Raw genomic sequence first — 15,975 nt, forward strand, 5'->3', positions numbered from 1 at the left:
TGGCTGGGAGACAACTGCAGACAGAGCAGGGCTAACAAACATGATGCAGTACAGGTGTGGAGAGAAAAATGGGCTGGGGAGGAGTGAAGGAACACAGAAGGGAAACACACAGCATCAAAACCCAGAAAATATACTCTTACATAACCAAAATATAAATAAGTAAAACCAAATGACTGAACAAGAAGAGTAACACACTGGAAACCAAGAAAACAAATGCAAAAAGTCCAAAACCCATGAGGCAATGACAGGCTATATAATAACAACCACTTTGGGTGAGGAAACGACAGCAGTTGCTCGATGTCTGAGCAACACAAACTGGTAACAGGAGTTCCACAAGGCTTAGGCCAGGGCTCCATCATCTTGTCCCTCTACACAGGAACCCATACTGCTGTCATACATTCATATGGCTTCTATGCTGATGACACCTAACTGTCCTTTCCTTTACCCTCCTTCTAACACTCAGGTGGAGGCAGGCATCACTACTTACATGGAAGATTTCTCAGAATGGATGCCACCTTAAGGTCAACCGGGATAAGACTGAGTTAGTGTTCCTTCAGGGAAAAGGATGGCTGGGCTGAGATCTATCATGGACACCACTGACATTACTGTGGCAGTGTCCACTCGGACAGCACGGAACTTGGATGTAACCCTCCAAACATTGCCGCCATAAACCCTGTTCACACTGACATGAACCCTGGATGATCGCAGCCCTCTGATTCATTTGAATGGTGGCATTGGCAAAACAACAGCAAAAAAGTTGAACCCGGTTCTGAACTTTGACTGAAATGCAACACCATCACCAAATTGCTGCATTAGCCAAAGTGGTTGCTTGTCCCGGTCAAAGCCACCCAATTAATTTAAGACAGCCTAATCATTCTCATCTTTCACCACCAACTAAAACTCATCTTCTCAGATTGCACCTCAGCAATCTATCCTAGCACAACCATGTCACATCTCATAAAAAAAGCCTTTGCAATGTAGCTCTAACACAAGTTTTTGTACTTCCAGTTCTTGGTGACATCTAGCTCTTGTTCCTCTTGAGTTTGAATGCATCTACTGTAAGTTGCTTTGGACCAAAGCATCTACCAAATTAATGCAGTGTAAGAAAACATTGTCCATAATAGCATCAATAATTTGATAAGATTGAGTATTGCATAGTTGATAATGAAGTTGCCATCAAGCCTCTGTTGAACCCCTCATCATTCCCTGTGGTAAATGTGTGCTGTAGAATTTCCTCATCATATAAAAGAGCCAGTGTTTTTTGTTGTTGCACAGACAGAGAGTTTAGGAGATTTCTTTATGTTCCTTGAAACATTGAGTAAAAATTGTACTATAGTAGTCATAGGAGCAAACTTTTGAATCAATAGACAATTTCTCTGCTGTGGCTGGGTCTTTTTGTTTGTAAGACACATTCTGTATGTTGCCTCAACATATGGAATAATAGACAAAATCTGTCACTGAGTCACTGACCATGTCACACAAATCCTTCCTGAAAACAACAGATATGATGATGTAGATAAAACTCAACTGTTTGGCTTTAGCAGCAGATGTATAATTACTCTTTTGTTGGAGCACAAAAGGAGCCATGACATTTATTTAAGCCAAGCTGAGACAGCTCTGCCTTCCTTCAATCCCACCTTTCCTCCCCGGCACAGACTCTGTCCAGCAACAGCAGCTTCGGTGGCAGATGGGAGATGAAAGAGAGAGCTGGGAGGACCGGGGGAATGAGAACAGGTGGGGGTGAAAACTGAAGAAAAGGAAAGGGCACGGGGGTCAACTGGGGCTGTAGAAAGAGGGAGGAATCTTACATATAGATCGATGGATAGATTTTCTTTCCTCTTACATTGTGCCTTTCTAAATCCATCGGCCTTTCTGCCAGATGTCAACCAATTCTGCTCGAATGTGAAAAATATCTATGGATTTGGAGAAAGATACGTTGGCTGAGTGGCCTTTTTAATGTTTTGTATCTGCTATAGTATTTGGTCATAATTTATTTCTATTTCTCTGTTTGTGGCATTACACTCAACCCCATAATGCAGCGAAGAGTACAGAGAAAAGACAGCTATCAAGGTATTTAACAACTGAATTTAATCATGTACAAGTTTACTATAAATATTCAGCTTTTAAGTAAAGTAGAAAAGTTGTTTTTAATCCAAAAGAGAGGAGAGGTGGGTCAGAATTGAGTAGAATACAGTTTTATAGGCACTCAAAGTGAATAATGCCCTTTCAGAAAGGCTTAAGTCTCAGGTTTAAGGCCTCCGTAAAGAACTGAAGGTAAAAGAACCGGCTCACAATGTGAATACAGCTGCCTATTCAGGACCTCCAGCCCCCCCAGCCAGACGCTAATGCTGCCCCCTGCCTACCAGCTATGGAGGAAGGAGAAGAGCCCCCGAGCAGACTGTTGAACTCCTTCTGCATCCCGCACTCCCCCTTCCTCCCCCTTCCTCCCCCTTCCTCCCCCCTCCTTTCTCCCATCCCACCCCGCTGCGGCACGCCAGGCCAGCCTCAGCAGCTGTTTAACCAACTGAGGCAGAAGGGGCTGCAGGGGAACAATGAAATTTGACTTAACTCTCCCTCTCTCTGTGCGTGTGTGCGTGCGTGTGCGTGTATGTGTGTGTGTGTGTATATATATGTGTGTGCGCTTGCATCAATGTTTTTCACCAGTGTCCAAACAAGAATGGATGTCTATAGATCAGGAAACCCCCATCATAAAATCCTCATCTGCACATTCATGGTAAACGATGGACACTCCATCTGTAAATGAGATCAAGAGTGACAGTCAGCAAAGCCAGACAACATCTAACTATGAAAAGACAGAAACATCAGTTATGTTTGTTGACAGCAAGCAACCTAATTATTACTTTGTATCAATTTCTTAACAGCCCAAATGAGTCCTGAGTAGGGCCACAGCACTAATTCTGCATTTGTTTTTCATTGCATTTTCAGCAGCATCTCCCACACTTAGAAATTCACAGCAATAAATAAAGAGCATATTGTATATCTTGACAGTCATTTCATAATGCATGAATTTGTAGTTCTTATTCATATTTTTCATGAAATTCTCAGAAGCTGAACATAATTGCTTTGATATTTGACAATTCCATTGACAACATTTGGAGCAAATTATTCTGTTAAAATTCAATTTAACTAAATAGAGACTTGTCAAATTTGTGGGCTTAATAACATTATTGATATGATTTGAAGCTGTGCTGGGACAATTAGTTACATTCATGTACTGTAACTTTTTATTCTCTTGTTGTCTTACTCTATTTTAGCTTCATTTAATTTCCAATTGTATTCAAATGTCTTTATTTTGCCATGTATTGCTTTTATATTCTGTCCTGGTGTATTTTATGTTTTATGTAAAGCACTTTGAATTACCTTGTTACTGAAATATTCTAAACAAATACATTTGCCTTTGTTTAATAGAGATAACCTTACTCAGTTACCTAAGGCATGTGTTAGGTAATATAGCTTTCATGTAAATACAAAGATAGACTGTGGAACTAAAGAAATGACCTATCTGGAGCACCACAATGACAGGGACAGTGATTCAGCATGGCCTAAAGCGTGTAACAAACACATGTAAAACTAAACAATGTAAACTAAAGTATAATTTCATATTGCTTGTTTTTCCACAGCCAGATATGTCAAACAAACAGTGAGACCTCACTATCAGCTCCATCATGTTGCTAAAATGCATGTTGTTGCAAACTAACCAAAATCCTTTCTCCTCTGAGGCATCAAGTATCAGCATTTTTTAACAGCTTTGCAAATGCTTCCAACATAATTTACACTAAAATAAAAAAAAGTCTTCATTGATTTGCCAAGTAGACTCAACTAAGATGAATTTGTGCATAAAGATTATGCCAGCGATGCACTTACACTGTTTTTCTAAAAGTATTCCTCTCTCTTGGAAGTCTTATTGGTTTACAGCACTGCATTGAGAGGGATGCTACTGCCTACTGAATATAAGTGTCATGATTAGTTAGATGGAAATCACCTGTGTGTAGTCAAGAGGTTTCAATTGTTTCTATCTGTATCAGGAGGGGGACTAAGCTGCTAAATTGTTCATTTCCACTCAGTGAAAAAGGTGACTAAAGCACAAGTCAGGGGATGAATATGAGAATCAATCATTACGAGGTGGAAAAAAATAAACTGTATAGCACAGCTATAAATCTGCCTCAAGCAGGCCATCCTCAAAAACTTAGAGCGCATTCAAGGAGACGAGTGAGGGAGGACACCAAGACACAAGCTCCAGAGGCTCAAAACAACAGCTGGTCGGGTGCTTTGCCAGTTGCAGCTTTATGGGAGAGTAGTAAACAAAAAGCAGCTCTAAAAAAAACTCAAAAAAACATAATATATTAACCGTAGTTTTAAAGCTGTCAGTTACATAAGCCCAATAATTACAAAAACATTTCACATTCTCAAACTGTCATAACTTTATGAGTTCATCTTATTTTCTGCCTTATCAAATGTTCCCTTAAACATTTCATCAGTGTCTCTCACTATACAAAATGTCATTTAACAGTGTTTGCTCTTTTACCTAATTAGGTAAGAAATATGCTTTAGATTCTATGAAGGTATGTTCTGAAGTTCTTAGCATCAGTTCAAGCAGGAAGGCTGCTTTCTATGATTGTAAAAGAATGCTTGGCTATTCATATACTCAAATATCTGTCTTGTCTGAATTGATATAGTAGTTAAATTAAAGGAAAAAAGGGATCCCAGAGTGTCTATGCATGTATTTTAGCAGTCTTACAACTGGCAATTTGTGTATGAGCTTCTCATCAGCAGTCTGGCGCCCCCTGCTGCAATTTCTGCAAAGCTGCATAATTGGCAGAGAGTCAGCCTCTTGGACCTCAGCAGAAGTTGATGAGGTGGGTTAGCTCATATTTTACTGTAGCACTTATAAATGAGGTCTGAGCAGTTATTTTGGAAGCAAACTGAGACATGAACTATAAACAATTAAAACCCCTGATAGAAAAGTTCACCTCCTGATTTACACTGTCTGATCATTGAAATCTGAATTCTGTTCACTGGATCGATTTGTACACTTCTTCTGCTTAATACATGATGGATTTATTTCATGTTTTAAGAAGAAATCATTGAAATAGTCATATTTAAGTGTTCATGTTTATAATGTAAAAAAAACAAACCCAGACAATCACAAATTATTCAATTACAGGTATTTCCAAAGTATCTAACACACCTTATTTAGCTTTCAGACATATAGACCATATAATGGTCAGGTGCGGAAATCCACTCACCATTACAGTACATGTGATAATCTCCAGACATTGACGTAAGGGAACACTACAACTTATGCACACACACACAAACACACACACACACACACACACACACACACACACAAATGGATTCAACTGACTTTCCAAAATGAAAGACTCATTCTTTCAACATTAAAAGAACGTAAAGGCTTTATATGTGTATGCTTGATTTAAAAAAAAGCTTTACAACGGAAGTGGTAGGAGTCTCAATTTCAGTAGCAAAAAAAAGAGAGAAAGAAAGAAAGAAAAAAAAAGAACCCCTCCACATGTTCTTTCTTTATGGCTAACATTAGTTATGTTCTTAGTCCTTTTTCATTTGACCACACAGACAGCAATTCCATCAATACAATGTCTCTACGAATACAGTTTTAAAATATAACCACAGAAAATCTGTTGGGTACTATCAAAAAGTACAGTAACCAGCGGTGGGGTCCAAAGGAACTTAAAGGTTCCTGTGCCTGAAGGCCATATATGAAGTCAGTGATACAACTTAACATCGGTTTGACACCTCGTTGCTATAACGCCGGTCGTCCATTTAGTTTGTCATGCATGAGCGCGATGGCTCCGCCTGTGAAGTCTCTGAGAACTTGCACCGTCTCCCGTTGGAGCTGCAGTGACTCACGCACAAACTCCTGCTGAGTCTCCGCCAGCTGCTGCACCGACTCGGACAGAAGCTCGAGGGATCGGGAAACCGTCTCCAGCAGGATGTTGGTGGCGTGCTGCTCCTGAAGGCTCAGCGATGCATTTTGTAGCATGTTTTCTCTCATGTTCTGTGAGGACTGGCCTGACACTGGAAGTGTGGCTGATGAGGTTGAAGGTGCGGAGGACGTCTGAGGTTGTCCTTGTTTCTGGATGCCATTGTTTCCTTGGTGATCCACTGTTGGTTTTGCTGCAGGAGTGGAAGGCGGCATGTCGTCCCTTTGGTCTTCATCCGAGTCTGCAAACGCAGCATCAGGATCTTGAATCAAAGAAAAAAGTTAAAAGTTAGATCAGTGTTTGACACGCTGCTTTTATTCAAGGTTTTTCTTAATTTATATCCAAATCTTGACCACTCACCTTCTGTGGGGGGTACTTCATAATTCACATCGAAAGAAAGTTGTGGTGAGTCCCCTGCAACAAGCACAGTATTTAAATAAAACAACTGGATGTAATTCTCTGGAATAACTTCTTAATTTAGCTTTTATAATGATAAATTAATCTAAAACTGTAAAATGAGTCACCCGTCATTTCTCGTGAACACAAAAGATAATACTTAAAGAGGAAGATCACATGGAGTCGTTTAAAATAACTACCAAAAGATGTCAACTTCACTGATGTTTAGACTGAACTTGAACTATTCCTTTAAGCCCTCATGACAAAGTCAGAAACTGAATCGTTCTTGCTACCTGACGGTGGAAGTCCGCTCATATTGTAGGAGTTTGGTGGAGGCATAGACGTCACATCCAACCCGCCGTTGGGAGAACTCTGCATTCCCATCATATCCTCTTCCTCCATTTCCTCTTCCTCCTCTGGCACATCATCATCATCTCCCAGGGGGCCAAAGTCACCCGTGCTCTGGTCCTCCTCGTCCATCTCCAGAATCTGGAGTACTATTTTCTCTGTGGGATTAAGGTCTCTGGAAAGACGTGAGTTGAGGCCCCTGTTGGGCACAGTCCCTGACCGCATGGCAGCCACTTTCCGCTTAGTGTCACACTTTAGGTCAGACCATTTCTTGATGACCTCGATGACCTCCCGCTGGCACTCCCCAATCTCGTTTACACGTGCTGTAATCTCTGCCCATGTGCGCTTCTTCATGTCTGTAGGAACACCACGGTTGAATTTACCTTCAGGGAAATGAACAAAATGGAAAAATGTCAAATGTCACTGTGTCAGTCATGCTACATTACACATTGTTATTCCCAAATATACTGTAATGCTTAAACCATTTTATTGTTGATCATTCACTTTTTAGGAAACCAGAAACGCCACTGCGATTACAAGGTGAATTAAAGCATTCTGAATAGGATAAGTACATGGACACATACCTACAACAACCATACGATGTTTCCTCACTTCATCCAACAGTATGTGGACTTCACTAAAAGAGAAACGAGCTTTTCTTTTCTTAAAGCGTGTGACACTGTCTTGGTTGTAGTACATCGGTGAAGACATCCTCCGCACAGTGCCAACAGGTCTCCAGCAACTGTGAAGTCTGTGCTGTGTTTCAGCTGCTCCAGCTGTCTGTCAGGAGGTGTGGTGTCACAAGTCTGATTAACAACAAAGTGAAAAGAGTATGTGTGAGTGAAACCACGGTTACTAAACTCTGCAACTGGTCTTTGAGGACTGATGACAATACACAAAAATAATTGACTTGATGAAAGCTGAAGTAATACATTACTAATATTGATACACACACACTCATGCAGGCTCAGCAGCTGAGCATTGGTAGTGTGTGCAGTCTAGTTAGTTGATAAGGGAAAGAGGTAATAAATGCAAATTAACAACATTTCAACTGTATTGTTATTACAGGCATGGGTGTGAGTGTTCCTGCATACTGAAGCAGTGTAAAGCTAACTGTCAATGTTAGCCATGAAACAGTGAATGAACAATGGACGATGCTACAGTCACTTTAAACACGCGATAGCATGGTTAGCTCGCTAAATGTAAAGCCCACATATTCTTACAGCCAATAACACATTTCCCTACATTACTCTGATGATTTTAACAAAAAAAGCTCTTCTATTTTCCTACACAGGTAAACATACACTCGGCTGTCTTGCTTTAATGTTACGTTACACAACAAAACACACTAGGTTAGCTTTAGCTCTCTTTACTGCAAGACAACGACAGCTAACGCTAGGTTCCAGTCAGAAAAGGCTAATGAAGCACTTAGTTCACGTAACCGCACTTCTCGGGGTGTCAAATAACTGTCAGAATAGCTGATGAGATGGTGAACATACCCCTATGTCAATGAAGTTGGGATTTGGTCCAGAAACGTGTAGATAAACTTCCTTATCGGCAGGATAGCTACTGTCAAGCTAGCCAGCATGAAGCTAACACTGCACTAAACATGTCCGGTTACTGGCTAAAGCTTGGTGTACCCACACTGTCATACTGGTAAATGGTAACAGTACGTGGCCTTGACTATTAGGTCGACGTGTAATTCATAACAATAACCAGTGTTCATATGGTGATTTCACTCATCATGTTTTATTTTTTATTTTTATTTGATGTGTTGTAACTCTGTGCTTTAATGTTGAAAGAGCACGCTTCATTTCTGGTGTCACGCTGGCTTGATTACACACGCGCGCACACACACACGTCTGATATTCACTAAGCTTTTGCAGATATGACACCAAATCTGTAGCTATTTTGTCTTGTCAATGCATTTAAATGGCTTCCTAGGATACACTATTTATCTATATAGAGACCTTTAGGACAGATAGAAGATATTAAATGTTCAATTCCCACTGTTACATGTTTTTATTCCTGAGGCTATGATTTAGTGAATAATATTAAATATAATTACAAGGAAGAACTCACAGTATAAATATAATTTTGAGCTGCATTCAAATTGGCTATAAGTCTCTTAAGCCAAACTTCAGCATTAGCTGCTTCCTACTTTGAGCTCAAAATTGCCAGTTTGAAAAGACTGTTCGCCAATGCTGACAAAATGTTTCATCTGAATGATCCAGAAGCAGACCCCAGTCCAGCCAAACTATGAATTCATTACTCACTGTGTAATGACTGCTTAGCCAGCAGTGCATCAAAAATAAGACCGACACATTTATCACACCCTTTTTATTCCAAATACGGCACAGGTATTTATTTTGCCAAGCAGTTAAATAACTGTGGCTAGAACATGGTTAAAAACCTCTAATAATGGCATCTTTAAACATTGGTTGCATGCATTAGTGGCATACACATCTGTTACATATAATGAAGTCACACATGGTGCTGGCAATATCTGATGCAGCACGTTTCAGTACACAGTGATAAGTAGAAGTGACCAGTAAGCTGCGATGGCAAAAGGTGTAAAACTGGCATTAAACATTAAACATTAAATGGCACAATATCAGCCTGCTCAAACAAAACATTGTCTCTTAGTATGTTAATGCACGTTATTATAACAGAAGAGATATAGGGCTGGATATAGCGGATATTTACAGTAATACAACCATTAATATTAGCTAATTTGAAAGAATGTTTGGGATTTTCTTGGCATTTTAGATATTTTCTAGTAGTTGTAGAAATCACTGGGATTCCAGAACAGTGCAACTCTGATGCAAAAATAATGGCTTTAACAAATCATTCAAGCATGATTTGATTGCAATAGGCTGTGGTGCAAGTGAACCATCATTTATATAATCCAACTAAAATGATAAACTGTCTGATCAATGGATTTAGGGCTGATTTCACAAAGACATCAAATATAAGTGAGGTCTAAAAAGTAGAACACCTCTCCTCAGGGCTGTGTGGGCATGATTACCATCCCCCAACACTCCTGTTAACTGTGCTGCACCTGTTGGCTTGGGACAACACACATCCTTATGACCTCACGTACCTCTCAGAATAGCTCCGCCTAACTTGAGAGGAGCTCTGCTCAGCCATAATGCCTGAAAAAACCTGTGTAGGTGCTGAGCCTTTAAAGTGGACTCTTTTAAAGGCCCTGTACATCCTGACAGGTGACTTCAGTTACTGGGAAAGCTGGTTAGACCTCTGCTCGGGCTGAAACTGGGTGAAGCTTTTCAGAGGATTTGCAAGGACACTAAACTCCATATACTTATATGAATGGTGTTGCCAGCATAGAGATAGAGATGTCAATCAAGAGCTATACTGTACATGCCCACACAGCTCTGAGAAAGCTCTTCTTAGGCCAAATAAGTGTCTTCACTGTGTAGGTGGCTTTTCAGACAATAAAAAAAACATGGCAGATCAAGCTACAGCTTCACTCTGCTGCAAGTAGCTTTTCCTGTTTTGACAATAATTGTCTGAGTTGTCAGAAAGACTCATGGTTCTGAGATTAAGGTGGGTAACCTTTAGCCTTTTAACTGCCAGTCTGCACTTTTCGGAAACTTTCTAAAAGGTATTAAAACAGTTCAAATAAACCCCATTACTGGCCTAACTCTTTAGACCAGCCCACCATACTGTGTCTTTGTGAAACTGGCCCCCAAGCAAACACACACAGCTTCCTGCTTTCACGAACGTCACAATGTAAAACAGTTTGATGTCGGCCTGCCTCCTTCTCATGCCATTTAGATTAGTGGGCATTAGTCATAACAAGATCAGATGCCAAACAAGCTCACAAAATTAACCCAATTCAACAAACTGTGCTATCACGTTGGCTTAATACTTATGCAGAGCATTCAGTGGCATTTCTTTTTTTACCCTCAGCTATGGCTACCATTGTGAATGCAGGTTTGTGCTTTTCCCCGAGTTATAATACAGTATCAAATCTGTCTTACAAGTAACAGTGACACCAGACATTGAATTAACATTCAAGATAAACCTGCACACACAAGGGATCTGCTGAATGACGAGTGGGATGGGAGTTGAAGGGAAGGTGGAGGAAATATATTTTGTATTGTGTAGACAAAGAAAGTGGTTCCGTAAAACAAGCGTGAGAGCCGTCATCTGGACTCAAGAGTACATGGTCAACTGCAGCCACTGAAAAGACAAGAGTAGAGAAGATGACTTTAATGAAAACCATGAAGTCTTCCTATTAACACAATCAAATTCTTTTAAAAAACAGAATTCCAGTGATATTAAATGTGACTGAGATGAGTTTACCTCCTTAATATTGACTTTGATGGTCCCATTGTTATCCTTATCCAGGGTTTTGAAGGCACCTGAATCAGAGCAGATATTAAGTCTACTACACCTTCAAAACAATCCTTCTTATCACACAGATAAAGCTGTGCAACTAACGAAGAAATCAATTTAGCTCAGCACTGCTCTTTGAAACTTACGACACATGGCGTCCAGCCTCACGAGGCAGCCGATGTAATTGTCGAAATCCATGTTCCCATTTTCATCGCTGTATCTGCGAATTAACATCTGGAACAGCTGGTCGTTGAGGGGGAAGCCTGAGGAGGAGATGATTGTACAATTAAACTGCATTTACACAGAGGGTCCGAACAGACATGCTGCTTAACACTAATATATTCAAACAACTGGTATCATATTAGAATCATTAACCCTTTACACAGAGCTCAAAGATTAGGCTAGATTACACCAATATCTGTCAATGACAATGACAAATATAATCTCACAAGTTCTACCTTTGACAGAATAATAAATGATCATAATTACATATATGTGTCTGGCATATAAAAGAACTATCTCCATCCCACACTGTCTATCTTAAAATTATGCACAGCCCCATGACTGCTGACAGTTAATTAAAGGCCCCTTTTAAAGATCTTCCTGCATCTATGGCTTCTGCTTTATCTCTGTTATTACAGGTATTAGTCAAGTTTTGTTTTGCCTTCATTCTTGTCAGTAGCTGAGCAAACATTTAAACAATATAGGGTGGGGTGAGGGGTTGGACGACTCACCAGCAGCTCTAAAAGCGCTGGGTAGCTCCTCTGCACTGATGACACCGGAGCCGTCGGCATCGTAGGACTTGTACACTCCCTGAACAAGAACAACACAAGTATTTAAAGCATTTGTGCCTTCTGAAAGTCTCCTGGTAAAATGATTTCATCTATACAGACTAAAAAAAACAAACTACTAACTAAAAAGATTATATTTACTGTATTACAACTTTTTCATAAATACATACATAAATACAATTGTATAGACATATTTTTATTCATATTACAGTAATAAAAATATTAATAATAATAATAATAATGATAGTGAAAGTGTGTTTTTCTTGTGCTGCTAATCTTAATCAACAAGCACCAACAACATCACACTGTTGATAAGAGTCTATTTAACATGAAATGAAAGTGATAGGTTCTAGTGTAAAGCCAATCTAATAACATGTCCTTCAGTAAACAGAGGGCAGATTTGAACTACAGTAAAACATGTTAATCATTAAATAAGAACCAGTTTGTCACAATGTAGATGTAAATCATTGTCCTTTGTAACCGTAAATGGATGACATATTGCTTAATTTACAATTGTCTTCTGTGTTTACTGTTACTGGAGATAATTGACTCTGGCCACAGGAATGTAACCAAGCAACACAGAAACAGATGTAGGACAAATGAAAATTGGCCCACTGTACTTGCCTGCCATTTCTTTATATTGTTCCAGAGGTGTTTGAATTCATGGAAGCCCAGTTTACCAGTGCTGTCGCTCTGAAACAGCGTTAAGGACATGAGAACATACAGTCTCCTCTCACTGCAGCTCACATATGTGTATTACTTGTCTACACTCCACTCGAGACACCTTGTGGCTCGAGGCTAATTTTTATGTGGATTCCTCACACACGCAGAGCAGAGGTCACAGAAGGAAAAGTGTGTAAAGTTGCTGTCTTAACTTGTTCACAACTCTGCAACTGAGGATAACATAACTTCCATTTATCTACCTTTACAATGTTTTCTAGTGGAATGCATCACTATTATTGATTATCAAAAATACAGGTCACTTCCAGCTTACATTACAAAGCTATGAACCCTGTATTTACATAAGCGTAGTCTCAGATGCTATTTAAAACTTCATCGTATATTTCTACTTTTGGAGCAGCATGCCTGAGGAAACTCGTATCTGCTCAGTGTTTAATCCTCACATATTTCAAGGTTGTAAACCTTGATCATCCAACACCGCGGGCCAAAATGACTGCAGACTTGGTCCGACTGTGAAAATCTGTTTTAATGGCCAAATCATGGCAGCTTTAATAAACTGTGGGTGTGATGGAGTCTGCTGAGCCAACATGTCCATTTTTGTGGCCAACAGTTGATGTACTTGCTCTGTGTTGTGTGTTCTGGTTTGACTGGGCTGTCACTGTCCACCTCATGCTGTCACCTGGATTACACAACACAGAAAGCCTAGTAATGATAGAAAGGATACATCCATGACTGCCACCATGCTCCTACAGGACTCAATGCTGAAACCGTCTGTCTTCAGGTCTCCATCTGAAATATAAGAGAAAAACAGTCAATCACTATGGTGTGTGTCTCTTTTTAATATAAGAACTGAATCACAGTAGACTGAATGATAAAGACAAGACAGGATGGGATGTGTAGTTTAAGAGATGAATTCCAAACATGACAGATGAAAACATGTCTTACGCTTTGAAATGATTCTGTTTAGGATGTTCATCAGCTCAGTTGGGCTCACTTCCATGTCCTAAATGACAAATATTCAACATGAAAAAGCCTGCAGAAACACAGCTGTATGGTGGAACAAAATGGGACGGTGGAGAAATATTCTTTAAAGCAATCAATGAAATCAAACCCCTGATTTGTTTTCTTCAATAGCCATTTACTGTATATAGACTCTGCAATTATCTTTGTAGCAGTTGTTGTCCGCCTTTCTGACACTAGATTCAAATTTCCTACCTAACCATGAGGAATTAAGCACAATATTATTTCAATGATAACACTGTTTATTGTGCAGTGTCTTTACACTGTGTCATAACCAAAGCAAACAGAACTTCCTTCTTCACTGGAAAAACACAGCGGACGCTTTCATTGTGAGACATCCAAAAGAAATCTAACGCATAATTTCGTGCAGGACTATTTTTGATTTTTTTCCAAGGCAGTAATAGAACAAGAAGCAGCGGCCACAATGAGCAGTTAGATGAAGAGATGCAGGTGACAGACAGGCTGCACACCTCCAACTCCTCAGTAATCAGCTTCACTTAGCCCTTCTGTCAGGTGGAAAACTACTCCTGCACTGTGCTGCATGAAATCAGATGGTTGTAATTATGTTTGACTGACTTATTCATTAAGACTATGCAAGTTTCTTTGGTTGAAATGTAAACAAATATACCAGCTGCCCCCTTGTTGTTTTTCAGGCCAAGTAGCTGCTCAAGGAGTGTTTGCTCTGGTAGTAAACCACACTTGCGGTTACCATGGAAATCATGGGTGAAATCTCAAACAGTTACAACAAAGTTAGATCTTGTATGATATAGTATGGCTACTGCAAAACAAAACCCCTACCACATATGAAAGGAGAAGTACAGAGAGGTAAACTCACATCTCCGGCTAGTTGCTGGAAGACTCTGCGGAACTGTTTCTCCTCATCGCTTTCGTGCTGCTCTGCGTACGCAACTGGCCTGCGTGGTGGAGGCTGCAGGACGAAACATTAGACATTAGAAACACTGTCATCTTCCAGTTCTAGCAGTACAGTGATGGACAGAAAAAAATAATAGCTAGTAATATGATGTCTGAAACTCACAGGATCAGTTGGCACAAACTGGGCTGGGTCGATGTTGCTGCAAAGATCAAAGATGGGATCAGAGATAAAGAAACAAGTTAAAACACAGTACAAATGACTTGGACAAGTAGATTGTGCTGATTCTCACCTGACAACATCAATGAGGCCACCGATTAACTTTTTGGCGAGAAACATCTTCCGTCAGCTGTGAATGTAAAACATAAGAAACATAATTAGACAAAAGATATGCACCTTAAACACCACCTCAGTCCAGATTCTAACGATATTTAGCACCATATGCTCATGGTTTTATGTGTTTATCTATGGAGTAAGTGCAATAAAATGATTTGCATTAACGGTGGCAGTGATTGCTGGTAGTAATGCACAATGAGCTGGAAAACGTTTTCAGTCACATAACTGGCAACAGTCATTAACTAAGCATTAATTCAAACATGCTGTAGTTACCGCTCTCAAAGGAAATGTGTTTAGATTCAATGTTATGCTGCTGGAGGAGTAAGAACCACTAACAAAACCACAGATCAGTTCAGACTGAACATGAGACAATGAAACTATTAACAGTGTGAAACTGAAAGCTGGAGTAGACTGCAAACTAAAAAGCAATGCAATGCTGTCAATCATTACAAACATGTCCTGTTTTGCATAACCGTCTGAATCTTGTCATATTTGTGTTATGTTCACCGGTGTAGTGTTTCAGCAGCTACGCTAAAGCACCATTGGTTGGGCTTGTTATCCATTAAGCAAAGGCATGTCCTGTGTTTTCTTCATCTTAATGGTGGCACACCCACTAGCCCCTCTTGACAGGGTTCCTGTATAGAAAATATTAGATGCCGCACCCACACAACGAAGGATAACACAATCATTCAAAGATAGTCTCATTGCACTATACGATGGAAATGACATCTCTATCTTATGTCACAAACGTACAGCAACTTTCTGCTAAGATTGAGTAACTTGCTTTAGTCTATCGAAAAGCATATGACTAATTTATAGTGTATTAACATTACGCTCGAAGACTGTCATTATGTCAGGGGTAGCTCACGATTTTATTGACCCATTTCTGACTAAAAGCAGCGCAGCATCTCAATGTAACTGCTGACTTAAGCTACTGGCGATAGCTTGTACAGCAGCTAACTTTAGCAAAAGAAGCTAGGCTAGGCAAGCTACACGGTCTCGCGAAGTCAACAGTCAAATTCAGTAAACTCTACTTAATTACCGCGACATATAACCACCCAACTCTATACTGCTTCTGTTAAAAGATTACAACGATACTTTAGTCTCTAGAACTCGACATACATATTTACCGTAAAACAAGAGCACTCAAAATAGTTGGCTGCGGTTTCGGGAGTTTCACTGTATA

At 39.9% G+C, this 15,975-nt stretch overlaps 2 protein-coding genes across 4 annotated transcripts in view; both read right to left on the reverse strand.

The window, feature by feature from the left end:
* Positions 1-8,299, reverse strand: part of zgc:153990 (uncharacterized protein LOC768125 homolog) — a 62,654-nt gene extending 54,355 nt beyond the window's left edge. The window contains exons 1-5 of one of the 2 annotated variants that reach the window (XR_008322809.1): positions 8,228-8,299; positions 7,313-7,534; positions 6,674-7,111; positions 6,345-6,398; positions 5,331-6,246 (exon numbers count right to left, since the gene is read on the reverse strand). Coding sequence is in view for 1 of the 2 variants with exons in the window: in XM_053331839.1 (XP_053187814.1) it covers positions 5,804-6,246; positions 6,345-6,398; positions 6,674-7,111; positions 7,313-7,439 (1,062 nt within the window). In the remaining variant the exon portion in view is untranslated. Of the gene's footprint in view, positions 1-5,075; positions 6,247-6,344; positions 6,399-6,673; positions 7,112-7,312; positions 7,535-8,227 lie in introns of those variants that run through there. The other variant, XM_053331839.1, reaches the window with a different exon arrangement.
* Positions 8,300-9,059: 760 nt separating this feature from the next.
* capns1a (calpain, small subunit 1 a) lies at positions 9,060-15,975 on the reverse strand. Of its 2 annotated transcripts, none has more exons than XM_053331847.1 (11): positions 15,920-15,975; positions 14,746-14,802; positions 14,619-14,655; positions 14,418-14,510; positions 13,508-13,565; positions 13,287-13,351; positions 12,506-12,574; positions 11,825-11,903; positions 11,237-11,353; positions 11,058-11,116; positions 9,060-10,934 (listed from the first exon to the last, which is right to left on the reverse strand). In XM_053331847.1, the coding sequence occupies exons 2-11, from the start codon at positions 14,790-14,792 to the stop codon at positions 10,908-10,910; spliced, it is 651 nt and encodes a 216-aa protein (XP_053187822.1). In that variant the 5' UTR covers positions 14,793-14,802; positions 15,920-15,975; the 3' UTR covers positions 9,060-10,907. The 2 variants fall into 2 exon arrangements, with proteins under 2 accessions (XP_053187822.1, XP_053187823.1); XM_053331848.1 differs by having other exon boundaries at positions 11,825-11,899; positions 12,502-12,574.

Source organism: Scomber japonicus, chromosome 13 (assembly GCF_027409825.1).
Source record: "Scomber japonicus isolate fScoJap1 chromosome 13, fScoJap1.pri, whole genome shotgun sequence".
Taxonomy (NCBI): domain Eukaryota; kingdom Metazoa; phylum Chordata; class Actinopteri; order Scombriformes; family Scombridae; genus Scomber; species Scomber japonicus.

Bases quoted from the DNA above. Each gene is read 5' to 3' on its own strand.
- capns1a (XM_053331847.1), bottom strand. From the start codon at position 14,792: ATGTTTCTCGCCAAAAAGTTAATCGGTGGCCTCATTGATGTTGTCAG. The intron at 13,352-13,507 runs GTAAGACATGTT...CTTATATTTCAG, and splicing joins AAACAGAATCATTTCAAAGC to ATGGAGACCTGAAGACAGAC. The intron at 11,904-12,505 runs GCAAGTACAGTG...GTTCTTGTTCAG, and splicing joins ACAATATAAAGAAATGGCAG to GGAGTGTACAAGTCCTACGA.